This window comes from Heterodontus francisci, chromosome 7 (genome assembly GCF_036365525.1).
Source record: "Heterodontus francisci isolate sHetFra1 chromosome 7, sHetFra1.hap1, whole genome shotgun sequence".
Classification (NCBI taxonomy): domain Eukaryota; kingdom Metazoa; phylum Chordata; class Chondrichthyes; order Heterodontiformes; family Heterodontidae; genus Heterodontus; species Heterodontus francisci.
Genome location: NC_090377.1, coordinates 946047 through 973290, shown reverse-complemented (window position 1 = coordinate 973290; position 27244 = coordinate 946047). Strand labels below are relative to the sequence as shown.

The window sequence follows — 27244 nt, the reverse complement described above, 5'->3', positions numbered from 1 at the left end:
GAAAAAACACTAACCTTTATTGCTCATGATTTATTAATTTATTTGAATATTTCCTGACCTTGATATAACTTCTGTTATAATGAAAATCCATACAAGTCTCAGCAGGAATGTTGGGTTGGGTTTGGAAAGAGTGTTGAGCTGTAGCTTTATATCAGATGAGCAGAGAAGACACACGAGCACCACCTGCCACCGCCCCCCCCCCCCCCCCCGCCACTTCCCCCCAATTCCCACAGCTCCTGCTGGGAATGTGCTGGGAGATCTGTCTCCTGGTAAAAGTATAAAAATTGTAAACGCTCCTCCACAGAAAGCAAAATTCCTCAACCAACTGATTCTTAGTTTCACTCCTTTTTAAAAAATTCCTTCAGTTCACAAAATATTTCTGCTTGATTTACAAATTGTGCAATCAGTACTGGTTTACACAGACCCACAGGCTGTGTGCAGACTGAGCTCATGCAAGGTTTTGGTTGAATTTCTTGTTTCAAACCATTGCTTGCTATTTCCCAAAATACTCCTCAATCCGTCTCTTCTTAAGGGGACTCTCTGGGTAAGGAGGTTGTTGGGCAGTTCCAGTGCTGTTTCCAGTGCCAGTGTTTGGGTCAGAATCAAAAGAGAGATTAGCAGCTTCGAGCAGACGAGCTTCATCATCAGTATCTTCAGAATCAGCAAAAGCCGTTTGGAAAAAGTCAACCACTTTCACCTGCCTCGGACCCTACAGAGAAATATAATCCCAGTTAGAAATCACCAGATAATCCGAGTAAAAGTGACCAAAAGCCAGCAGTTCTGCCCAAATCAAACATCCCAAATCCCAACACCAGATAAAAGCTCCCACACCGCCCACCCCCACCCAACGACCCAGACAGCAGCCCCCTAGATGCAAACATTTCAAAATCAGTACAGGCTGCGCTTGCATCTGCAAACCTGCTGGACTATGTGGCACAGAGTAAAACTCCCTCTACACTGTCCCCATCAAACAGTCCCAGGACAGGTACAGCACGGGGTTAGATACAGAGTAAAGCTCCCTCTACACTGTCCCCATCAAACAGTCCCAGGACAGGTACAGCACGGGGTTAGATACAGAGTAAAGCTCCCTCTACACTGTCCCCATCAAACACTCCCAGGACAGGTACAGCACTGGGATTGGCTGCTCTCTGATTTGGGAGCCTGAGTGCATCAACGAGGTGCAGCTGACTGTGGCTGTGTGGACAGGTTGGAGGCTGCAGGCTGTGTGACTGCTGCAAGAGGGAGAGACTGAGACTGAAAGAAGGGTTTTTCCACATTTTCAACAAAGGAAGGAAGGCAGTGAACTGGAAGCTCTTTTTGTGAGTTTGCTTGGTACTGAAAGCCTTTTTCATTGATTGTTGGGGGTGGGGAAAGAAGAGACCTGAAGACCTTGGGTGGGGCTGTATTGTTCAATAGGGAGCTCCTGTGTTTAACATCTTTGGATAGGGAGCTCCCTCCCCACCCCAACTACTAAGCCTGGGACAGCTGGAGCTGCCCAGGTGAAGAGACTTATTATCTGAACATCGAAGGAGGCGTGTGCCTGGGCAGCTTACAGCTGACCCAGGTGAAGACATCACCCCACCCTCCCAACTGGAAGACCAGCTACAAGACTTGTGCAATACTAACAAAGACTGATTCCTCTTGGCCTTCCTCTCCCTCAGCCTCTTCCCCTGTGCTACATCCTTTAAGTGTTACATTTTTGATTTATTGTATTTGCTCTTTTCTTTTTTTTCGCTCTCAACAAAGTGCTTGTAACTCTTCTACCCCATGACTTCTCAGTCCTCTCCGGTGGCGGGGCCCTCCTATGCTGCAGCAGCAGCGACAGCTGCTCCTGTGGCCCCGTCACCATTTAAAATCTTAACATCAAAGCATGGGGTGAAGAGTTACACCCATCCTAATATGACTATTGAGGCCTGTGTTAAGGCAATGGCCGTGGTTGTCGGCCCCTCGGCCATTGTTGCAGCCTCAAAGATGTATGGGAAGGCTGTGTTCTTCCTGAAGACCGAGCGGGCTGTGTCCCTCGCCCTAAGTACGGGGCTTACAGTGGGTGGGATTTTCCTGCCAGTGGACCCTCTGGGGGCCACTGCACATCAGGTAACCTTGTCGAACGTCCCACCCTTCATTCCTGATGAGCTCCTCCTCCCCCACCTACACCATCTGGGGGAGGTGAGGTCAGGGATCACCCCAGTCCCGCTCGGTCTTCGGGAGCACAGCCTCCGACATGTCTACTCCTTCCGCCGCCAGCTATTCATGCAGCTGGCGCGGGAGGAGGTCTTGGAGGGCCACTTCAGTATAGAGTTTCAGGGGACGGCCTACCGCGTCTTCTGGACCTCGGATGGAGCGCGGTGCCACGTCTGCAAGGGGGTGGGGCATGTTCGTAAGAACTGCCCCAACCTCCCGGCTGCCAGCTCCACCTCGGCGGCCCAGAGTGGTTTCACAGCACCTCCTCCCACTCCCCCCGCAGATCCAACAGACACCGCTCAGTCGGTTCCGGAGGCTGTGGTTTTCACAGCCTCTGGCGGGGAGGGGAGCGTCCGTCCGAGCGGAAGGAGGACGCGGGGAAAAAAGAAACATCGTGAAGCGCGTCCCCTGGACACTTTGACTCAACCCGAGCCTGAGCTCAGCCCAAAGCCCATTCCCATGGAATCCACCTGTCCCAGGGCTGGGCTCAGGCCCAGGGTGACTAAAAAAGGAAAAAAGGGTGCGGAGGCGGAGGCCTCTGATGACATGGAGGTCTCTGAGTCTCCGCGCCCAAGTGCGAAAAAGAGGAGAAGGCACCCCTCCACAGAAATAACACAGGGCCCTGAGGTGCAGGGCCCATCTGTTGGAGGGGAGCTGCCTCCTGTTTCTGGTCCTCAGGTTCCCCCTACCGCCACCACCAAGGCTGCAAAGTCCGGGCAGGAGCACTCTATTCCTCAGGATGGAGGGGAGGGGATGGCCCCGGTACGTGAGGCCCCTCCTAAAGGAGTAAGTGGGGCCCTGCTTGTGGTGGGGGAGCCTGGGGAAACCGCCCATTCCGCCACTGCTACTGGGTCGGGTGCCCTGAATGAAGGGGAGGGCGAGGCCCCAGAGGGTCGGGCCTCCCAGCCGGAGTCCACCACCAACCAGGAGACACCCGACCCAGTTATAACTGAGAATGCTGCCCCATCTGCTGGGCCTGTGGGTGCTGGCGGAGCGGGAGATGGCCTCCTCTCGCCGCCTCCAGTCTCGGCTCCGGCTGGTTTCCCGGAGTCCGGAACTTCTGTCTCCCCTGGACCACTCATTGGCCTGGGGACGGAGGTGGAGGGGGGTCCTGAACCGCTGGTGCCTACAGGCTCCAGTTTCACAATAGAACCCAGAGAGGACTCCTCCGCCATCGATCCTGGGGGTGGGATCGTGACGGAGGCGGGACCAGCTGGCGCGGCCGGGACGTCCGCCCCACAGTGTGTGGTGGATGTGTCGGCCGCTGGCGGTGACGACCCGGAGGAGGATGGGGATTCGGTGCGGGGCACGGAGGATGATCTTGATTCCATCGCCAGTGAGGTGGTGGAGTCCCTCGTGCCTCCCACCGAATCTCCTCTCATCCCCACGGCGGAACTCCGGGATTTCCTCGTGGCTTGCAGAGGTTGCCGCAATAAAGTTCAGCTGGCCCTCGACCGTTGGTCGAATCTGGCGCTGATCATCCAGTCCGTCCGTGCTGCCCTTAAGATAGCGGGCAAGCGCGCGGACGTGAAACTGGTTGAGAGGCGCCGTTTTAATGTGTTCCTCAATGGGTTGCTGGGGGAGTGGAGGGCCAGGTGCACTTCCACTCCCTCCTCACAGTGAGGTGTTGGTGACGGGTTTTAAGTACCTTTGACATGAAGATAACCATAGCCAGCCTCAACATCAACGGCAGCAGAGGGGCTCACCGCAGATTTCACAATCTCTCAGTCCTTAGGGAAGGGAGATACGCGGTGAGCTTTCTGCAGGAAACCCACACCGTTCCGGGAGACGAAGCCACCTGGCTCCTGGAGTGGCAGGGTGGGGTCTACATGAGTCACCTCACCCCTATTTCTAGTGGGGTGGCTATCTTGTTGGCCCCGACTTTTCAGCCGGAGATCTTGGGGGTCAAGGAGCTAGTGCCGGGCCGCTTGCTCCACCTCGCCGTTTGCCTGGGTAGCGTGCCGCTCCACTTTGTGAACGTGTACGCGCCCAGGCCCGGCGCTTTGCAAGCGCGCTTCTTTGAAGAAGTGTCCGCTCTCTTGAGCTCCATCGATAGCGGCGAGTGCATCATCCTCGGGGGGGATTTTAACTGCACCCTCGAGGTGGGGGATCGCTCCGGTCCCCAGCGCGGCCAAGCGTCGGTGGAGAAGTTGAGGGGACTGATCAGCTCCCTTAACTTGGTGGACGTCTGGCGGAATCTCCATCCCGACTCCAGCGCCTTCACGTGGAGGTCTGGAGGAGGGGGGTCGCGAATCGACCGCCTCTACATTTCGCAGGCGTACGTCTCCCGCGTTTCGGCGGCCTCCATGCGGCTGGTGCCGTGCTCGGACCACCGCCTGGTGTGGGCGGAGTTCACTCCGCTCCGCACGCGGGCGGGGTCCGCGTACTGGCACTTTAACAACCGTGCGATTTCGGGACTCGTTCTGTCGATTCTGGGCCGACTGGAGAAGGAAGCAGGGGGGCTTCCCCTCCTTGAGGCTATGGTGGGATGTGGGCAAGACTCACATCCGCGTCTTCTGTCAGGAGTACGCGAGGGGGTCGACCAAGAGGCGGGAAGCCGAGGTCGGGCGCCTTGAGAGGGAGGTGCTCGACTTGGAATCCCGCCTCGGTCATGCCGTCGCGGACCCGGCCCTGTGGCAGGCGTACAAAGAGAAGAAGGGCGCGCTGAGGAACCTGCAGCTCATAGGGTCCCGAGGCGCGTACGTGAGGTCGCGGATCCAGATCCTGGAAGATTTGGACCGCGCCTCACCCTTCTTCTACTCGCTGGAAAAATGGCGGGGGGTCCGTAAGCAGCTCGTCGAGCTGCTGGCCGACGACGGATCCTCCATCACGGATCCGGAGGGAATGGGCCTCCTGGTCCGGACTTATTACAGTGCGTTGTTCTCTCCGGATCCGTCCAGCGAGGATGCGCGCAGAGTTTTGTGGGAGGACCTGCTGCAGGTCAGCCCGGAGGGCGCCGAAGGATTGGAGGCTCCGCTCACGTTGGCGGAGCTGACTGGCGCCCTCCACCAGCTCTCGAGGGGCAAATCCCCAGGGCTGGATGGGTTGACCGTGGAGTTCCTCAGGGCGTTCTGGGACGTCCTGGGGGACGATTACGCGCGGGTCCTGGGGGAAAGCCTGGCGACCGGGGAGATGCCCCTCTCGTGGCGCAGGGCGGTCATCGTCCTGCTGCCGAAGAGGGGCGATCTCCGCCTGCTTAAAAACTGGCGTCCGGTCTCCCTCCTCAGCACGGATTATAAGATCTTTGCCCGGGCTATGTCTACCCGCCTGGGCTCCGTGCTGGCCCACATGATCCACCCCGACCAGTCCTACACGGTCCCGGGCCGGTCCATCCAGGACAACATCCACCTGGTCCGGGACCTGATCCATCTTTCCCAGAGGACTGGTCAGTCGGTCGCCTTTCTCTCCCTCGATCAGGAGAAGGCGTTCGACAGGGTGGATCACGATTACCTTTTCGGGACTCTGCGCGCTTTCGGACTCGGGCCGCATTTCGTGGCCCGGGTCCGACTTTTATACGCCGCCGCAGAGTGTCTAGTCAAAGTTAACGGGTCCTTGACGGCGCCCCTTCGATTTGGGAGAGGAGTGCGTCAGGGGTGCCCCATGTCCGGCCAATTGTATACCATCTGCGTGGAGCCCTTCCTGTGCCTGCTTCGCAGGAGGTTGACGGGATTGGCTCTGCGCGAGCCGGCCATGCGGGTCGTCCTCTCGGCTTACGCCGACGACGTGCTCCTCGCAATCACAGATCCCGTTGACTTGCGGAGGATGCGCGACTGCCAGCAGACCTTTTCTGCCGCGTCCTCCGCGAGGATCAATTGGGAGAAATGTTCCGGACTCCTGGTTGGTCAGTGGCGGGTGGACTCCCTGCCGGAGGAGTTGACACCTTTTGCGTGGAGCACCACGCACCTCCTCTATCTGGGAGTCCACCTTAGTCCCGCTGAGGAAGCCTGGCCGGCAAACTGGCAGGAGTTGGAGGCGAAAGTCACCGCTCGGCTGGGGCGCTGGACAGGACTGCTCCGAGTGCTTTCCTACAGGGGCCGAGCGTTGGTCATAAACCAACTGGTGGCCTCCATGCTGTGGTACCGGTTGGTCACTTTGGCCCCGCCCCCTGTATTTGCCACCAAGATCCAGAAGAAACTCGTCGATTTCTTCTGGGGCAAGAGGAAACACTGGGTCTCTGCCGCGGTCCTGAGACTCCCGATCGAGGAGGGCGGTCAGTCGCTGGTGTGCGTCCGCACCCAGGCTGCGACTCTCCGCCTTCGGACCCTGCAGAGATACCTGTACGTCGAGCGTCCTCCCAGATGGTGTGCGCTGGCGACGTATTTTTTCCGCCAGTGTCACTGCCTTCAAGACGACACGCAGCTCCCGGTGGAGTCCGTTAGCCGCGCCTCTCTGAGGGAGTTGCCTGTCTTTTACCGGGATCTTTTCCGAGTCTGGAACATGGTCGCCTCCAGTCAGGGCGCTCCCCCGCCGTCGGAGGAGAGCGCCTCGGCTGTCCGGGCGGCTGACTCCGGGGACGGTCCGGCGGGCGGAGGAGTAGCCGGAACCCCCGGGACGCCCCTCACTGCGGGTGGCGAGGGGGCTCGGGAGTGCGGAGCGATCCCGGCCGAGCTGACCCCCGCTCGGCCGGAACTGCTCATCGGACCCAGGCCCCGAAACCCTCCTCGGGAGCCGGTCCCGCACAACCCGAGCCGCCTCTCGGAAATGCCCTCCGTGCCATTCCAATCGGCGCGGAGGGGTTTCCTGTACGGGCTGCTCCTGCACACTCTCCACTTCCTCGCCCTCGTCAGCCGGCCGGACACGCCCTGGCGGTCCGCGTTGCCATCTGGCGGCGAGGGGAAACCCCGATGGAGGTCTCTCTACGCGGGAGTCTTCCCCCTTTACATCGGGGACCTGGGGTGGAGGGTGCTGCACAGAGCAGTCCCGTGCAATAGGCTTTTAAGTAGGTTCACGGACTCCCAGGCCACCTGTACTTTCTGCGGCCTGGACGAGTCCGTGTTCCACATTTATATGGAGTGTGCGAGGTTGCAGCCCCTATTTGAGTATCTGAAGGGGCTGCTCCTCAAATTCTGGCTGCACTTCAGTCCCACGCTCCTGATCTTTGGGCACCCGGTGCGGAGGGGCTTGGGCCGGGAGGGGGATCTCCTCGTCGGTCTGCTCCTGGGCCTGGCCAAGGTGGCAATTCACAGGTCCAGGTTGCGGGCCGTCGGGGGTTCCGTCCTCCCCGATTGCCTGCCCCTCTTCCGCGGTTACGTTCGCGCCCGGGTGTCCCTGGAAAAGGAGCATGCGGTGTCCGCCGGTACGCTTGAGGCCTTCCGCGACCGGTGGGCACCGCAGGGACTGGAGTGCATCGTCGACGCCGAGAATGGCATTTTAATTTGAGTTTTTTGTTTATTTATCTGTTTTAATAAAGTTATTTTAAAACTGTAAATATGTACATAAAGGGGGCCTGAGGGATAAAGGCCCCCTCGACGTGAAAAAAAAAAAAATGGGGTTAGATACAGAGTAAAACTCCCTTGACACTGTCCCCATCAAACACTCCCAGGACAGGTACAGCACTGGGATTGGCTGGGCAATTTGGAGCACTTCCTGCATGCAATCAGGGGGTGCAGCTGCACCTGTGCTGCAGCAACTGCAGAGTGGAGAGAGGAGACTGGAGTACTTGGAGAAACTGGAGAGAGGTGAATGCAGAGTGGAGAAATCATCAAGAAAGGCTGCAATTGTTTTGGAGAGGTGGTTGGGAGAGCACCTGAAAGACTAAGTTTGAACTGTTTGGGGGAGGGAGAAGAGGCTGGAAGACTCAGGGGTGGGGCTGCCAAATCCGGGAGGGGGCCCCTGTATTTGTATTGGTGCTTGCACACAGGAGCTCCCTCCCCACCCCAACTGCCTGCTCGGGACAGCTGGAGTTGCCCGGTTGAAGAGTTTTTGTGAAAATCAGAAGAGGAGAGTACCGGGCGGCTCCAGCCATCCCAGGCGAAGAAGCCTCCCCCAACTGGAAGACAACAAATAGTTTTGGACTAATTGTTATAAAGGTGCTCCAACTGGCAGTTGGAGCAAACATCCGTTTCAGCCTTTCCCTCCCTTCCTCCACTCAGTCACCTATCCTTCCCTTTTCCTTTATCTTCCTACCCCTATCCTCCTCTGCTCCCACACCACTTTGTTTAAAGTTTGTTTTTTTTGTTTCAACTGTGTAAATTTGCTTTGTTTCTTGGGGGTGGACGTGGCTCTTAGACCCCATGGCAAGCCCTCCTTCGCCGGTGGCGGGGCCTTCCCGTACATATGCTGCTACGGCTGCTGCAGCTGCACCTGTTGCCCCGTCACCGTTTGCACTAATAACATCTAAGCATGGGGGTCAAGAGCTACGTCCACCCGAACATGACGATAGAGGCATGTGTGAAAGCAATGGCCGAGGTTGTCAGCCCTTCGGCCATTGTTGCAGCCTCTAAAATGTACAGGAAGGCAGTGTTTTTCCTGAAGACCGAGTGGGCGGTGTCCCTGGCTCTGAACAAGGGGCTCACCGTGGGCGGGACCTTTCTGCTAGTGGACCCCCTGGAGGCCACTGTGCAAAGGGTCATTTTATCTAATGTCCCTCCCTTCATTCCTGGTGAGCTCCTCCTTCCCCACCTGCACCATCTGGGGGAGGTAAAGACGGGGCTCACCCCAGTAATGCTTGGTCTTCGGGAGAACAGCCTCCGGCATGTGTACTCCTTCCACCGCCAGCTATTCATGCAGCTGGCGCGGGAGGAGGTCACAGAGGGCCATTTCAATGTAGAGTTCCAGGGGACGGCCTACCGCATCTTCTGGACCTTGGACGTGGGCACCGCTGCACCTCCTCCCACCCCCCCCCCCTACACCTCCACCAGACACCATTCAATTGGTTCCGGAGGCTGTGATCCTCACGGCCTCCGGTGGGGTGGGGAGTGCCCATCCAGGTGGAAGGAAGGCGCGGAGGAAAAATAAACATCAAGAGACACGTCCCGTGGACACATTGACACGACCCAAGCCTGAGCTCAGCCCAAGGCCCGATCTCGGGGAGCCCACTTGCTCCAACGCTGCGCTCAGGCCCAGGGTGACTAAAAAAAAAAAGAGTGCGGAGGCCTCTGATGGCATGGAGGTCTCTGAGCCTCTGCGCCCAACTGGGAAAAAGAGGAGAAGGCACCCCTCCACAGAAGTAACACAGGGCCATGAGGTGCAGGGCCCATCTGTTGGTGGGGGGGCCGTCTCCTGTTTCGGGTCCCCAGGTTCCCCCTGCCACCACCACCAAGGCTGCAAAGTCTGGGCAGGAGCTCCCTACCCGTCAGGATGGAGGGGAGGGAAAGGCCCCTGTACATGAGGCTCCTCCTGAAGGAGTAAGTGGGGCCCTGCTTGTGGTGGGGGAGCCTGGGGACGCCGCCCATTCTGCCACTGGGTCGGGTACCCTGAGTGGAGGGGAGGGCGAGGCCCCAAAGAGTCGGCCCTCCCAGCTGGAGTCCACCACCAGCCAGGAGACACCCAACTCGGTTATAACCAAAAATGCTGCCCCATCTGCTGGGCCTGTGGGTGCTGGCGGAGCGGGAGATGGCCTCCTCTCTCCGCCTCCGGTCTCAGCTCTGGCTGGATTTCCGGAGTCGGGAACTTCCGTCTCCCCTGGACCACTCATTGGCCTGGGGACGGAGGTGGAGGGGCGTCCTGAACCGCTGGCGCCCAAAGGCTCTAGTTTCACAGTAGAACCCAGAGAGGACTCCTCCTGGGGGTGGGATCGTGACCGAGGCGGGACCAGCTAGCGCAGCCAGGACGTCCGCCCCACAGTGTGTGGTGGGTGTGTCGGCCGCTGGCAGTGACGACCCGGAGGAGGATGGGGACTCGGTGTGCGGCACGGTGGATGACCTTGATTCCATCGCCAGTGAGGTACAGTCCCTCGTGCCTCCCACCGAATCTCCTCTCATCCAGGATTTCCTCGCGGCTTGCAGGGGTTGCCACGATAAAGTTCAGCTGACCCTCGGCCGTTGGTCGAGTCTGGCGCTGATCATTCAGTCCGTCCGTGCTGCCCTCAAGAAAGCGGGCAAGGGTGCAGGCGTGAAACTGGTTGAGAGGCGCCAATTTAATGCGTTCCTCAATGGGTTGTTGGGGGAGTGGAAGGCCAGATGCACTTCCGCTCCCTCCTCACAGTGAGGTGTTGGTGACGGGTTTTAAGTACCTTTGACATGAAGATAACCATAGCCAGCCTAAGGGAAGACCTTTTCCGCCGCGTCGTCCGCGAGGATCAATTGGGAGAAATGTTCCGGTCTCCTAGTGGGTCAGTGGCGGGTGGACTCCCTGCTGGAGGAGTTGACACCTTTTGCGTGGAGCACCACGCACCTCCTCTATCTGGGAGTCCACCTTAGCCCCGCTGAGGAAGCCTGGCCGGCAAATTGGCAGGAGTTGGAGACAAATGTCACCACTCGGCTGGGGTGCTGGACAGGACTGCTCCGAGTGCTTTCTTACAGGGGCCGAGCGCTGGTCATAAACCAACTGGTGGCCTTGATGCTGTGGTACCGGTTGGTCACTTTGGCCTCGCCCCCTGCATTCGCCACCAAGATCCAGAAGAAACTCGTCGATTTCTTCTGGGGCAAGAGGAAACACTGGGTCTCTGCCGTGGTCCTGAGTCTCCCGATTGAGAAGGGTAGCCAGTCGGTGTGCGTCCGCACCCAGGCTGCGACTCTCCGCCTTCGGACCCTGCAGAGATACCTGTACGTCGAGCGTCCTCCCAGATGGTGTGTGCTGGCGACGTATTTTTTCCGCCAGCGTCACTGCCTTCAAGACGACACACAGCTCCCGGTGGAGTCCGTTAGCCGTGCCTCTCTGAGGGAGTTGCCTGTCTTTTACCAGGATCTATTCCGAGTGTGGAACCTGGTCGTCTCCAGTCAGGGCGCTCTCCCCTTCCTCACCCTCGTCAGCCAGCCGGACACGCCCTGGCGGTCCACGTTGCTATCTGACGGCGAGGGGAAACCCCGATGGAGGTCTCTCTATGCGGGAGTCCTCCCCCTTTACATCGGAGACTTGGGGTGGTGGGTGTTGCACAGGGCAGTCCCGTGCAATAGACATTATTTTATTTTTATTTCGAGATACAGCACTGAAACAGGCCCTTTGGCCCACCAAGTCTGTGCTGGCCATCAACCACCCATTTTTATACTAATCCTACATTAATCCCATATTCCTACCACATCCCCTACCAAACTAGGGGCAATTTATATATAATGGCCAATTTACCTATCAACCTGCAAGTCTTTGGCTGTGGGAGGAAACCGGAGCACCCGGCGAAAACCCACGCAGTCACAGGGAGAACTTGCAAACTCCGCACAGGCAGTACCCAGAATCGAACCCGGGTCGCTGGAGCTGTGAGGCTACGGTGCTAACCACTGCGCCGCCCTATAGGTTCACGGACTGCCGCCTGTACGAGTCTGTGTTCCATGTATATATGGAGTGTGCGAGGTTGCAGCCCCTCTGAGTATTTGAAGGGGCTGCTCCTCAAGTTCTGGCTGCACTTCAGTCCCACGCTCCTGATCTTTGGGCACCTGGTGAGGAGGGGCTTGGGCCAGGAGGAGGATCTCCTAGTCGGTCTGCTCCTGGGCCTGGCCAAGGTGGCAATTCACAGGTCCAGGCTGCGGGCCGTCGGGGGGGTCCGTCCTCCCTGATTGCCTGCCCCTCTTCCATGGTTACGTCCGTGCCCCGGTGTCCCTGGAGAAGGAGCATGCGTTGTCCGCCAGTACGCTTGAGGCCTTCCGCGACCGGTGGGCACCGCAGGGACTGGAGTGCATCGCCGACACCGAGAATGGCACTTTAATTTGAGTTTTTTGTTTATTTGATTTTAGTGAAGTTATTTTTTAAAAATGTATATAAAGGGGGCTTGAGGAATAAAGGCCCCCTCGACCTAAAATATATAAAAGGGGCCTGGGGTATAAAGGCCACCTTAAGAAAAAAACGGGGTTAGATACAGAGTAAAGCTCCCTCTACACTGTCCCCATCAAACACTCCCAGGACAGGTACAGCACGGGGTGGACTGTTGCTTGATTGTAAGTGCTGAGTGCAGCTATGAGCCTCAGCTGAGAGTACTGGTGGTAGCTGGAGGTTGCAGAGGTGGAGAGAGAAGCTAAACTGAGCAGAGGGAGAACAGTTACAACCAAGCAGAGGGAAAGCTTGAACAATCACCTTTACAGTGAAGAAAAAGAGACTCTTTTTTTGAAAACAAGGCTTTTTTTTTTGGAGGTGGGTGCTGAACACCAGAAGTTTGCTTTGGACTGTTGTTGGGGGAGGAACAAGCAGCCAGAACAAGGAGGAGTGGGTTGCCAATTCTGTAGGGATCAGTGCTGCTGCAACAAGTACACAGGGAAGCTCCCTCCCCACCCCAATTGCCCAGTCTGGGTCAACTAAAGCTGCCCGGCTGAAGAGACAGAAGGAGATAGCTAGTGGCTGGGCAGCTTCAGCTGACCCAGGTGAAGATGCCTCACCTGACCAGAAGACCAAGAGTACTGGTAAAAACTGAAAATTCAGTGTACCACCTCCGGAAAGCAAGTCATCCCTTATGGCCCGTCTTTCTCTCTCCTCTGTACCCTCAGCCACTTGTTACGACCAAGTGAGAAAGGTATCTAGGGGACTGTTACCACCTTCACCTGGTCTTATTGGAACAGGGTTTAATTTTAAACATTCTGGTGAAGGGTCACTGACCTGAAACGTTAACTCTGCTTCTCTCTCCACAGCTACTGCCAGACCTGCTGAGTATTTAAACACTGTTTTGAGCTCCCCCTTTGTGAATCCTTGTTCACTACTTTCCAATTACAAGGCAAAGAAATAAGCACAAACCGGCTTTCTTCGGTTTAAAAGGAGAAAAGTGAAATTTATTAAACTTTAAACTCTAATACGGTTAATGCCTACAGATATATGACGTGCCCACGCTAGCATGCAGACGCAATACACACATGCAAATAGGGACAGAAAAGAGAAGAAAAATAAAATGAAGAGGTTTGAGGCAATTTCAGAAGTTTCTTGTTTACTGTGTTGTTTCCAGCTCGCCACAGGGCCCTTAATTGTAGACAGCTCTTACTTTTCGTTGGGGCCCAGTATTCTTCTTAAACCTTGTTCACTGTAGGAGACTTTTCTCTCAGTGTTCATGTGTCTTCAATGGTTTCCAATGCTGGTGTGAGCAAGATGAGAGAAGACAGGAGAGAGGTCTTTTCAGACCAGGAGCTAACAGCCTTCTCTTTCAAACACTCTGTGGCAAGTTCAAAATTCAAACAACTCCAACAGTCAGCCAGCCATGTGATCAAACCAGTCCAACCACGTCAGTTTGTGTATTCGGCCATCTTAGCAGTTAACCTGGAATGCTAGCTTTTCCACCTTCAACGTCTGGTAATCAAAAGTCCATTGTGGTTTAAACTGGAGCAGGGAATAGCCCTTTGTTCTTTGAAGTACTGCCTGTTGTTATGCTAATGTCTCTGTCCAGCCAAAGTCCCAATTGTTTTTTAAAGCAAGTTCTTTCTTCACCATCAGCAGTTTAAAATCAACGTTCATGTGGTGAAATTAATTTTCCTCATTCTTGGCAGGTGGGGGTTTGCCCGACACCTCCACACCCAGGGGAATGAAATGCGATTTGGTAGAAAACGGTGCATTTCATTACAGGGTTTGAGAGAAATACAAGATACAAAAGAAAAAACATGCATTTTTCTCATTCATTCACCAATCTTAAAGCCTATTAAAAATGGTCTTTTCTGGATGTCAGGGGATGGGTGGTTTCCTTTTCCTCTGTCTGTGCGGAAGGATTCTTTGTTACTCTCCCATTTGTTCTCTGGGACACTCCTACCTGCAGGTATTTTTGCAGACTTGACTGCACTCTCCAGTGGCACCTCAACTCGGTGAGGCATCACCCTAATGGTTTCTGTGCCCCCTAGAGTTCTTTTTGTCTCTGCAAGTTCCTGTAAATACTGTGATCAAATCTGGTGGGGTGCTTCTAGAGTCTGTATTCACATAGGAGGATGTGGGGTCTAATGTTTCACATTTTTTGGGGTTGGTTGATCGGACAGTCGGGGCTTTCATCTGGGATTTTTCCCAGACTTCCTTTAACCTGCCCTCTTGGTCTTTTTTTCCTCTTCTCTTTCTAAACTTTTGCCAGCAGTGTGCTTGCCTGTCCCTTTTCGTTCTCAGCGGGGCTCCCTTAAGGTTCACCAGCCCTCTGTTGGAGGGTCCGCCTAACAACGGTATAGGACTCAGGGGTGCAGGTTTCACTGTAGGTTGGGGTTTCCCCTCAACCTGGCACATGTGGCAAGTCCTGCAGTACTCCACCACATAGAAACATAGGAGCAGCAGTAGGCTATTCAGCCCTTCGAGCCTGAACTATATCTAACTCTTTCTTGAATATATTAATTGATTTGGCCTCAACTGCTTTCCGTGGTAGAGAATTCAACAGGTTCACCACTCTCTGGGTGAAGAAATTCCTCCTCATCTCAGTCCTCAATGGCTTACCCCTTATCCTTAGACTGTGACCCCTGGTCCTGGACTCCCCCGCCATCGGGAACATCCTTCCTGCATCGAGTCTGTACAGTACTTTGTGGAGTTTTGGCCAGTCAAACTGCTGTCTTATGCGGGCTTTGGTCTTTTGTATACCAGCATTTACAGCTACTGTAGTCTCATGGGCCCTCCTTAATATTTCTCTCCGATACCTCAGTGGCACCACTAATTGGTGAACTACTGTCCACTCCTTGCCCTCAGGTCTGTGAAGAGGACTCCATTTCCTCATCAGTACCTCATTCTTTAAATAGTAGCAGTCAGAGACTCCCTCTGCTTTACTTTCAGACTGGGCAGCCTGTGTTAACTCTCGCAATACTGGGTCGGCTCGCTGAGCCTCAGCTAGGGAAAATCCATTTAATTCATTCCCTGGGTCTCCTAACTTTCCAAAGAAAGTCTCGGACAGACAGACCTCATGGTCATCTGCCTGCAGTGTCAATGCAGTCTCCTCTGGGGGAGCTGGTTTGATCAGACCCTGATGCACTACACATTCAGGGGAACTGCAGGGGTCCGTCTCCTGCCACTGCCCTGTCTCTGTGACCTCCTGCGGTCTTTCTTTCACTACTGGGGGCGGGCAGGGCTACCACCTTCATCCCTACCAGATCATTCCCTAGGAGCAGGTCAACCCCATCCACAGGCAAACTAGGGACAATCCCTACGGTCACCGTCCCGAAATTAGGTCGCACTCCAGGTGCACCCAGTGTAAAGATACAGGCGTACACTGCCCTCCAATACCATTCACCACCATTTTGGTGTTCACAGCAATCTCTGGGGGGAAAGGTCAGGCTTTTTCCCAGTAAAAGAGATCTAGTCGCCCCTGTGTTCCTGAGAATTACTATGGGCTAGCTTGCCCCTCATGAGGGGTATGAGGTTACTTTCCCTTCAAACACAGAACCCTGATAACCTTCAGGAATTCTATTAACTTTTCCTGCACTGGCCGTAATAAGCTTCCTGGGTTGCACTCTTACTGCAATTAAAGCCACAGCTTACTCTGTTTTCCATCAGGGTCTCATCTTCACTGAGCGGGAGTGCCCTGATTAACCCTACTGGTTGCCCCTTTAGTTTCCAGCAGTCAGCTTTTAAATGTCCTGTTTTATTACAATGGAAGCACACAGGTCCCTGGGTCTCACTCTTGCTCACAGCACCTTCCTTTTTGGCTGGAGGAGGACCCCTGTGTCTCCTGCTTTCCTTTCTCTCCCAGGACTGCCTGGGCTCCTATCACCTTCCCATCCTTTGTCCTTTTCTGATTTGTGGAGGTGATTAGGAAAGGTTCTCCCCTGGGAAACCGACTTATAAATTAAAGCAAACTCATCAGCTAGAACGCAGCTCACCAGGCTCCCTGAACACGCTACTCCTCTACATGGATCTTTATTGAGAATGGGAAAGAGTTTTTAAATTCCTCTAACAGGATTACTTCTCTGAGAGTCTCATAGCTTAGCTGGATTTTTAAAGATGCTTGCTTCTTTCAAACTCCAGATAAGTTTGATTAGCTTGCTTTTTGAGGGTGCTAAACTTTTGGCGATAGGCTTCAGGTACTAATTCATATGCCCTGAGGATAGCATGTTTGGTCAGTTCATAATTTAATGAATTGTCATCTGGCAACAAGGAATAAACCTCATGGGCTTTTCTGGTTAGTTTGCTTTGCAGTAAAAGAGACCAGGTCTCAGCTGGCTTCTTGAAACAATATGTAGATAGTCCAACTAGGGATGGGGCCGTACTGGACCTGGTATTGGGGAATGAGCCCGGCCAGGTGGTCGAAGTTTCAGTAGGGGAGCATTTCGGGAACAGTGACCATAATTCCGTAAGTTTTAAGGTAGTGTGGATAAGGATAAGAGTAACCTCGGGTGAAAGTGCTAAATTGGGGGAAGGCTAATGATAACAATATTAGGCAGAAACTGAAGAATTTAGATTGGGGGCAGCTGTTTGAGGGTAAATCAACATCTGACATGTGGGAGTCTTTCAAACATCAGTTGATTAGAATCTAGAACCCGCATGTTCCTGTGAGGAAGGAGGATAAGTTTGGCAAGTTTCGGGAACCTTGGATAACAAGGGATATTGTGAGCTTAGTCAAAAAGAAAAAGGAAGCATTCGTAAGGGCTAGAAGGCTAGGAACAGACGAAGCCCTTGAGCAATATAAAGAAAGTAGGAAGGAACTTAAGCAAGGAGTCAGGAGGGCTAAAAGGGGTCATGAAAAGTCATTGGCAAACAGGATTAAGGAGAATCCCAAGGCTTTTAATAAGTATATAAACAGCAAGAGGGTAGCCAGGGAAAGGGTTGGCCCACTCAAGGACAGAGGAGGGAATCTATGTGTGGAGCCAGAGGAAATGGGCGAGATACTAAATGAGTACTTTGCATCAGTATTCACCAAAGAGAAGGACTTGGTGGATGATGAGTCTAGGGAAAGGAGTGTAGATAGTCTGGGTCATGTCGATATCAAAAAGGAGGTGGTGTTGGGCGTCTTGAAAAACATTAAGGTAGATAAGTCCCCAGGGCCTGATGGGATCTACCCCAGAATACTGAGGGAGGCAAGGGAGGAAATTGCTGGGGACTTGACAGAAATCTTTGTATCTTCATTGGCTACAGGTGAGGTCCCTGAGGACTGGAGAATAGCCAATGTTGTTCCATTGTTTAAGAAGAGTAGCAAGGATAATCCAGGAAATTATAGGCCGGTGAGCCTTACATCAGTGGTAGGGAAATTACTGGAGAGGTTTCTTCGGGACAGGATTTACTCCCATTTGGAAACAAATGGACTTATTAGCAAGAGGCAGCATGGTTTTGTGAAGGGGAGATCATGTCTCACTAACTTGATTGAGTTTTTTGAGGAAGTGATGAAAATGATTGATGAAGGAAGGGCAGTGGATGTTGTCTACATGGAGTTCAGTAAAGTCTTTGACAAGGTCCCTCATGGCAGACTGGTACAAAAGGTGAAGTCACACGGGATCAGAGGTGAGCTGGCAAGATGGATACAGAACTGGCTCGGTCATAGAAGACAGAGGGTAGCAGTGGAAGGGTGCTTTTCTGAATGGAGGACTGTGACTAGTGGTGTTCCGGAGGGATCAGTGCTCGGATGTTTGCTGTTTGTAGTATACATAAATGATTTGGAGGAAAATGTAGCTGGTCTGATTAGTAAGTTTGCGGACGACACAAAGGTTGGTGGAGTTGCGGATAGTGATGAGGATTGTCAGAGGATACAGCAGGATATAGATCGGTTGGAGACTTGGGCGGAGAAATGGCAGATGGTGTTTAATCCAGAAAAATGTGAGGTAATGCATTTTGGAAGGTCTAATACAGGTGGGAAGTATACAGTAAATGGCAGAACCCTTAGGAGTATTGACAGGCAGAGAGGTCTGGGCATACAGGTCCACAGCTCACTGAAAGTGGCAACACAGGAGGATTAGGTAGTCAAGAAGGCATACGGCATGCTTGCCTTCATCGGTCAGGGCATAGAGTATGAAAATTGGCAAGTCATGCTACAGCTGTACAGAACCTTAGTTAGGCCACATTTGGAATATTGCGTACAATTCTGGTCGCCACACTACCAGAAGGATGTGGAGGCTTTGGAGAGGGTACAGAAGAGGTTTACCAGGATGTTGCCTGGTCTGGAGGGTATTAGCATAGAGGAGAGGTTGGATAAACTCGGTTTGTTTTCACTGGAACGACGGAGGTGGAGGGGTGACATGATAGAGGTTTACAAAGTTATGAGTGGCATGGACAGAGTGGATAGTCAGAAGCTTTTTCCCCAGGGTGGAAGAGTCAGTTACTAGGGGACATAGGTTTAAGGTGCTGGGGCAAAGTTTGGAGGGGATGTGCGAGGCAAGTTCTTTACACAGAGGGTGGCGAGTGCCTGGAACTTGCTGCCGGGGGAGGTGGTGGAAGCAGGTACAATAGCGATGTTTAAGAGACATCTTGACAAATACATGAATAGGATGGGAATAGAGGGATACGGTCCCCGGAAGTGCAGAAGGTTTTAGTTTAGCCAAGCATCAAGATCGGCGCAGGCTTGGAGGGCCGAATGGCCTGTTCCTGTGCTGTACTGCTCTTTGTTCTTTAGCTACCTTTCCAGTTTCTCAAATGACACAAAGAATGCTTCCACATCTTCCTCATTGGATTTTGGAATTAACTGAGCGAGTTTTAGCAATTTTGTACCCAGCCCTGAATTCTGCTCCTCCACACTGGCTATGCTTTCAATGGGGTTACTCTGTCGCCCCCTAGTTAACTCAAGCCGCTTCAACTCTCTGTTCGCATTCTTTTGGATTATTCCCTCTCCTGTCTGTTTTTCTTCACATTCCATCTGGAAGGCTCTTTCTTTCTCTCTCTCTCTCTTTCCTTAAATTCAAGTTTCCTTTGTTCCAATTTTATCTTTGCTAACAGTACCCTGTCTGGGTCTGCTTCTAACCCTGTTTCTGCTTCTTTAGATTCAAGGGGAAAATGGTTGGCCACTAGCCTTATGAGTTCAGACTTCCTAGCTTTGCCACGTACAGTGATCCCACACTGCTCAGCCATTTTCCTCAACCCCTCCACAGACAGTGCTTTTAACGTATCCCAAGTTACTTCACCTTGGCTTAGGGAGCTGCTAGCTTCAGTTGCAGACATGTTAGTATTCAATCACACACAACCACAAGAAAACCTCTATTGAAATCTTTTCTCTTCTTGATTGGGAACTATTTGGCTTCCCACTTCTAATTTCACTCGTTTGTCTGTGGATAAAATTCCAGATGCTAGCACCCAAATCTCTGTTATGACCAGGTGAGAAAGGTGTCTCAGGGTCTGTTACATTCTTCACCTGGTCTTATTGGAAGAGGGTTTAATTTTAAACACTGATTTCAGCTCCCCCTTTGTGAATCCTTGTTCATCACTTTGCAATTACAAGGCAAAGAAATAAGCACAAACCGGCTTACTTCGGTTTAAAGGAGAAAAGTGAAATTTATTAAACTTTAAACTCTAATACGGTTAATGCCTACAGATATATGACGTGCCCACGCTAGCATGCAGACGCAATACACACATGCAAATAGGGACAGAAAAGAGAAGAAAAATAAAATGAAGAGGTTTGAGGCAATGTCAGAAGTTTCTTGTTTACTGTGTTGTTTCCAGCTCGCCACAGGGCCCTTAATTGTAGACAGCTCTTACTTTTCGTTGGGGCCCAGTATTCTTCTTAAACCTTGTTCACTGTAGGAGACTTTTCTCTCAGTGTTCATGTGTCTTCAATGGTTTCCAATGCTGGTGTGAGCAAGATGAGAGAAGACAGGAGAGAGGTCTTTTCAGACCAGGAGCTAACAGCCTTCTCTTTCAAACACTCTGTGGCAAGTTCAAAATTCAAACAACTCCAACAGTCAGCCAGCCATGTGATCAAACCAGTCCAACCACGTCAGTTTGTGTATTCGGCCATCTTAGCAGTTAACCTGGAATGCTAGCTTTTCCACCTTCAACGTCTGGTAATCAAAAGTCCATTGTGGTTTAAACTGGAGCAGGGAATAGCCCTTTGTTCTTTGAAGTACTGCCTGTTGTTATGCTAATGTCTCTGTCCAGCCAAAGTCCCAATTGTTTTTTAAAGCAAGTTCTTTCTTCACCATCAGCAGTTTAAAATCAACGTTCATGTGGTGAAATTAATTTTCCTCATTCTTGGCAGGTGGGAGTTTGCCTGACACACTCCCCTAACCTGTTATTTCTTTTTTTTTCACTATCTTTTGCGAACCTTTCATTTTGTTCAATTTGCAAGCCTGCAATTCGGGGTAGGTTTAGCTCTTGGACCCCTTCATCACCGGTGGCTGGGCCCTCTACTACCTATGCAGCTGCAGCCTCTGTGGCTGCCCATGTGGTCCCGTCACCTTTTAAATTAATAACATCCAGCCATGGGGTAAAGAGCTATCCCCACCCCACCCCACGTCCATTGAGGCCTGTATAAAGGCAATGGCCAAGGTTGTCGGCCCCTCAGCCATTGTTGCAGTCTCGAAGATGTACTGAAAGGCTGTGTTCTTCCTGAAGACCGAGCAGGCAGTGTCCTTAACCCTGAGTAAGGGGCTCACTGTGGGGGGGACCTTCCTGCCAATGGACCTTTTGGGGGCTACTGTGCAGCGGATCATGCTATCAAATATCCCGCCCTTCATTCCCAGGGAGCTCCTCCTCCCCCATCTGCACCATCTGGGGCAGGTGAGGTCGGGGATCACCCCAGTCCCATCCGATCTTGGGGAAAACAGCCTCCGGCATATGTACTCCTTCCGCCCGCCGCCAGCTCTTTGTGCAGCTGGCGTGGGAGGAGGTCTTGGAGGGCCAATTTAATGTTCAGTTCCAGGGGTGGGCCTACCGCTTCTTCTGGACCTTGGATGGGGCGCAGTGCCATGTTTGCAAGTGGGGGGGGGGGCACATTCATAAGAACTGCCCCAACCTTCCTGCCGCCAACTCTACCTCGGCGGCCTAGGGTGGCGCCCCTGCACCCAACACCTGCAACAATCACCGCTCAGGCGATTCCAGAGGCCATAGTTTTCACGGCCTCTGGTGGGGAGGGGCAGACCCATCCGGATGGAAGGAAGGTGCAGCGCAAGGCACAAGGTGCACCTCCTGGATGTAACAGGACAACATGAGCCTGAGCTTAGCCCTAGGCCCAATCCAGGTGAGCCCACCTGCCCTGCGGCTGAAGCAGAGAAGCACATTGAGATGGAAGTCTCTGAGCCTTCACGGCCCTCCTGGAATAAGAGGATGAGGCGCCCCATCCTCTGAAGAGGGCCAGGAGTTGTGGGGTCCATCTCCTGGCGCGGGTCTTAGGGCATCTCCCGCCACTAACACCATTGGGGTCTTGAGCCCTAGGCGACAGCCCTCTGCCCATCAGGATGACGTGGGGAAAGTAAATTTGGCAACTCCGAATGAGGGGGGAAAGGGCTCGCCTGTGGTGGGGGAGCCTGTGGACCCCACGGGAGAAGTCTTTCCTTTGGCCAATGGGTCGGGTAACCTGGGTGAGGGTGAGACATGTGAGGGTCAACCCTCCCAGCAGCCTGATGTTGCCATCCAAGATGTATCCGACCTGGAGGCCAATTTGCATAATTCCCCATCTGCTGGGTCTATGGGTGCTGGCAGGGTGTGAGGTGGCCTCTTCTCTCCATCTCCGATCTCGACTCCGGCTGGATTTCCGGAGTTGGGAACTTTCAACTGCCCTAGGGCGTTCATTGGCCTGGGGACGGAGGTGGAGGGGGGGGGGCTACTGAGCTGCTTGTGCACACAGGCCCCAGTTCCACAGAAGAATGCAGACAGGACTCCTCCGCCATCGATCCTGGGGTGGGATCGTGACGCAAGTGGGACTAGCTGGTGTGGCCGGGACGTCCGCCCCACTGAGTGGTGAGTGTATCGACACTGGCGGTGACGACCCGGAGGATGGAGACTCAACGTGGGGCACGGAGGACGACCTTGAATCCATTGTCAGTGAGGCGGTAGAGTCCCTTGTGCCTCCCATCAAGTCTCCTCTCATCCCCACGGCGGAACTCCAGGCCTTCCTTGTGGCAGGCAGGGGTTGCCGCATTAAAGTTCAGCTGGCTCTTGGTCGGTGGTCGAGTCTGGCGCTAATCATCCAGTCCATCCATGCCGCCCTCAAGAAGACGGAGAAGGGCGCGGGCATGAAACTGGCTGAGAGGCGCCAGTTTAAATTGTTCCTCAATGGGTTGCTGGGGCCAGGTGCACTTCCACTCCCTCCTCACAGTGAGGTGTTGGTGACGGTTTTTAAGTGCCTTTGACATGAAGATAACCATAGCCAGCCTCAACATCAACGGCAGCAGGGGGTCTCACTGCAGATTTCACAATCTCTCAGTCATCAGATGAGATATGCGGTGAGCTTTCTGCAGAAAACCCACACCGTTCCAGGAGACGAAGCCACCTGGCTCCTGGATTGACAGGGCGGTGTCTACATGAGTCACCTCATCCCTATTTCCAGTGCGGTGACTATCTTGTTGGCCCTGACTTTTCAGCTGGAGATCTTGGGGGTCAAGGAGCTGCTTGCTCCACCTCACCGTTCGCCTGGGTAGCGTGCCGCTCCACTTTGTGAACATGTACGCGCCCAGGCCCGGCGCGTTGCAAGCGCGTTTCTATAAAGAAGTGTCTTCTCTTTTGAGCTCTAATGATTGTGGCGAGTGCATCATCCTCGAGGGGGATTTTAATTGTACCCTCGAGGTGAGGATCGCTCCGGTCCCCAGCATGGCCAAGCGTCGGTGGAGAAGTTGAGGGAACAGATTAGCTCCCTCAAATTGGCGGACATCTGGTGGCATCTCCATCCAGACTCCAGTGCCTTCACATGGAGATCTGGAGGAAGGGGGGGGGGTTCCCAAATCCACCGCCTCTACATTTCACAGGCGTACGTCTCCCGCGTCTCGGCAGCCTCCACGCGGCTGGTGCAGTGATCGGACTACCACCTAGTGTTGGTGGCGCCAACTCCGTTCCGCATGCGGGCGGGTTCCACGTACTGGCACTTGCTGGAGGATGAGCGATTCCAAGACTCGTTCCGTGAATTCTGGGCTGACTGGAGAAGGAAGCAGGGGAACTTCCCCTCCTTGAGGCTATGGTGGGATGTGGACAAGACTCACATCTGTGTCTTCTGTCAGGAGTACATGAAGAGGTCGACCAAGAGGCAGGAAGCCGAGATCGGGCGCCTAGAGATGGAGGTGCTCCATTTGGAGTCTCGTCTCGGTCAGGCCATCATGGACCCAGCCCTGTGGCAGGGGTACAAAAAAAAAGCGGCGCGCCACAGGACTTGTAGATCCTGGAAGATTTGGACTGCACCTCACCCTTCTACTCGCTGGAAAAATGGTGAGGGGACCTGTAAGCAGCACATTGAGCTGCTGGCCGACGACGGATCCTCCATCACTGATCCGGAGGGAATGGACCCCCTGATCCGTACTTATTACGGTGCGTTGTTCACTCAGGATCCATCCAGCAAGGACGCACGCAGAGCTTTGTGGGAGGACCTGCCGAAGGTCAGCCCGGAGGGCGCTGAATGATTGGAGACTCCACTCACGTGGGCAGCCCTCCACCAGTTCTCGAGGGGCAAATCCCCGGGGCTGGATGGGCTGACTGTGGTGTTCCTCAGGATGTTCTGGGACGTCCTGGGGGAAAGCCTGGCGACCGGGGAGATGCCCCTCTCGTGGCGCAGGGCGTTCATCGGCATGCTGCCGAAGAGGGGCGATCTCCAGCTGCTTAAGAACTGGCCTCCCTCCTCAGCATGGATTATAAGATCTTTGCCCGGGCTATGGCTACCCGCCTGGGCTCCATGCTGGCCCACATGATCCACCCTGGCTAGTCCTACATGGGTCCCAGGCCGGTCCATCCAGGACAACATCCACGTGGTCTGGGACCTGAACCATCTTTCCCAGTGGACTGCTCTGTTAGTTGCCTTTCTCTCCCTCGATCAGGAGAAGGCGCTCGACAGGGCGGATCACGATTATCTTTTCAGGACTTTGCGCGTGGCCCGGGTCCGCCTTTTATATGCCGCTGCAGAGTGTCGGGTCAAAGTTAACGGGTCCTTGACGACACCCCTTCGCTTTGGGAGAGGAGTGCGTCAGGGATGCCCCATGTCCAGCCAATTATATACCATCTGCGTGGAGCCTTTCCTGTGCCTGCTTCGCAGGAGTTTGACGGGATTGGTTCTGCGCAGGTCGTCCTCTCGGCTTACACCGATGACGCGCTCCTCGCGGTCACAGATCCCACTGACCTGTGGAGGATACGCGACTGCCAGCAGACCTTTTCTGCCGCGTGCTCTGCGAGGATCAATTGGGAGAAATGTTCTGGACTCCTGGTGGGTCAGTGGCGAGTGGATTCCCTGCCGGAGGAGTTAACACCTTTTGCGTGGAACATCACGCATTTCCTCTATCTTAGCCCCGCTGAGGAAGCCTGGTCGGCAAACTGGCAGGAGTTGGAGACAAAAGTCACCACTCAGCTGGGGCGCTGGACAGGTCTGCTCCGAGTGCTTTCCTACAGGGTCCGAGTGCTGGTCATAAACCAACTGGTGGCCTCGATGCTGTGGTACCGGTTGGTCACTTTGGCCCCGCCCCCTGCATTTGCCACCAAGATCCTGAAGAAGCTCTTCGATTTATTCTGGGACAAGAGGAAACACTGGGTCTCTGCCGCGGTCCTGAGTCTCCCGATTGAGGAGGGCGGCCAGTCGCTGGTGTGCGTCCGCACCCAGGCTGCGACTCTCCGCCTTCGGACCCTGCAGAGATACCTGTATGTCGAGCGTCCTCCCAGATGGTGTGCGCCAGTGATATATTTTTTCTGCCAGGGACACTGTCTCCAAGGCGACATGCTGCTCCCGGCGGAGGACGATAGCCGCGCCTCTCTGAGGGAGTTGCCTGTCTTTTACCGGGATCTATTCCAAGTGTGGAACCTGGTCGCCTCCAGTCAGGACGCTCCCCCGCCGACGGAGGACAGCGCCTCGGCTGCCTGGGTGGCTGACTCCGAGGACGCACCGACGGACAGGACACTCCTCACTGCAGGTGGCGAGGGGGCTTGGGCTTGCAGAGCGCTCCCGGCCGAGCTGAACCCTGCTCGGCTGGAACTGCTCATTGACCCCAGGCCCTGAAACCCTCCTTGGGAGCCGGTCCCGCACAACCTGAACCGCCTCTCGGAAATGCGCTCCGTGCCACTCCACACGGCACGGAGGGGTTTCCTATATGGGCTCCTCCTGCACACTCTCCACTTCCTTGCTCTCATCAGCCAGCCGGACACACCCTGGTGGTCCACACTGCCATCTGGCGGCGAGGGGAAACCCCAGTTGAGGTGTCTCTATGCAGGAGTCCTCCCACTTTACATCGGGGATCTGGGGTGGAGGGTGTTGCAAGTTTTGGTTGCACTTCAGCCCTACGCTCCTGATCTTTGGGCACCTGGTGTGCAGGGGCATGGGCCGGGAGCCGGGAGAAGGATCTCCTTGTTGGTCTGCTCCTGGGCCTGGCTAAGGTAGCAATTCACAGGTCTGGGTTGTGGGCCGTCGGGGGGGTCCGTCCACCCTGATTGCCTGTCCCTCTTCCATGGTTACATTCATGCCTGGGTGTCCCTGGAGAAGGAGCATGCAGTGTCCACCGGTACGCTTGAGGCCTTCCGCGACCGGTGGGCATCGCAGGGACTGGAGCGCATCATTGATGCTGAGAATGGCATTTTAATTTGAGTTTTGTTTTATTTATCTGTTTTTAATGAAATTATTTATTTAAAATGTATATAAAAGGGGGCCCGAGGAATAAAGACCCCCTCGACAAATAACATATAAAAGGGGCCTGGGGTCTAAAGGCCGCCAAAAAAAAAAAGGGCTTAGATACAGAGTAAAGCTCCCTCCACACTGTCCCCATCAAACACTCCCCAGGACAGGTACAGCACGGGGTTAGATACAGAGTAAAGCTCCCTCTACACTGTCCCCCATCAAACACTCCCAGGACAGGTACAGCACGGGGTTAGATAGAGTAAAGCTCCCTCTACCTGTCTCACCCTCACTCTTCCTCTGTCTCCCATCTCTCATTGAAAAAAAAACAGGGTTAGATGAGGCAAATGCCGAGTTGACAAATTAGTTATTTACCCGATGAAAATAATCGGTGGTTTCAGTCTCTGAAAAGTTGTTGTCTGAGAGACCAGCCTGTCCAAGAACCTTCACCTTTTCCTGAATTATGGGCCTGAGGAGATATTTAAAAGAGCATTTAGTGATTGATAGCAGCGAAATCGGACAGTGGTTAATATACAACTCCTCGTCCCTCACTGCACAGTCACTCCCCCCCCCCCTCCAAATTCTGATCCAGACTCCTCACACAATCTTTTACTCAAACACTTTCTCCCCCACTCGTTCAAACTGCAGAACTTCTCCCCTCCCTCAGTCTCCCCTCAAGCATATATTATTGATCGGCTTTTAAAACCTAATTTTGGTGCCACAACCTCTGCTTTCTTGCATACAACATCTTCTCCCCTGCTCTAGCCCTGCTGCCCCATGGGACTGGGCCCTTCCCCCTGGTTCCCTGCCCCGTGGGACTGGGCCCTTCCCCCTGGTTCCCTGCCCCGTGGGACTGGGCCCTTCCCCCTGGTGCCCTGCCCTGGAACTGGGCCCTTCCCCCTGGTGCCCTGCCCCGTGGGACTGGGCCCTTCCCCCTGGTGCCCTGCCCCGTGGGACTGGGCCCTTCCCCCTGGTTCCCTGCCCCGTGGGACTGGGCCCTTCCCCCTGGTTCCCTGCCCCGTGGGACTGGGCCCTTCCCCCTGGTGCCCTGCCCTGGAACTGGGCCCTTCCCCCTGGTGCCCTGCCCCGTGGGATTGGGCCCTACCCCCTGGTGCCCAGTCCTGTTTGGAATATATGCCAAGTTTCTGCAACCTCATAATTTAAAGTGGTAACATCCTGGTGAATCTGCAATGGGTGTGGGACTGAGCGCTGAAGGCAAGTGCTGAATTGGACACTGCCTGCACAAAAACGAAGTGTTCTGTTTCCCAGCAAGTGTCAGGGAAAGTAGAGGTCACTTGAAGCGAATCTGGAAAAAGCTAGTTCGGGCTGAAGGGCAAGACTAAAGAGAAAGTTAATGCAGCTGAGAAGACAAGTTCTCTCTGTCTC

At 54.1% G+C, this 27244-nt stretch overlaps 1 protein-coding gene across 1 annotated transcript in view; it reads right to left on the bottom strand.

Annotated features, from left to right (window-relative positions):
• Positions 1 to 201: 201 nt before the first annotated feature.
• The window catches only part of smarcal1 (SWI/SNF related, matrix associated, actin dependent regulator of chromatin, subfamily a-like 1), a 112590-nt gene continuing 85547 nt past the window's right edge, over positions 202 to 27244 (bottom strand). Inside the window, exons 16-17 of the mRNA XM_068034678.1 lie at positions 26234 to 26327; positions 202 to 709 (exon numbers count right to left, since the gene is read on the bottom strand). Coding sequence (XP_067890779.1) covers positions 494 to 709; positions 26234 to 26327 — 310 coding nt within the window. The 3' untranslated portion in view covers positions 202 to 493. The remainder of the gene's footprint in view (positions 710 to 26233; positions 26328 to 27244) is intronic.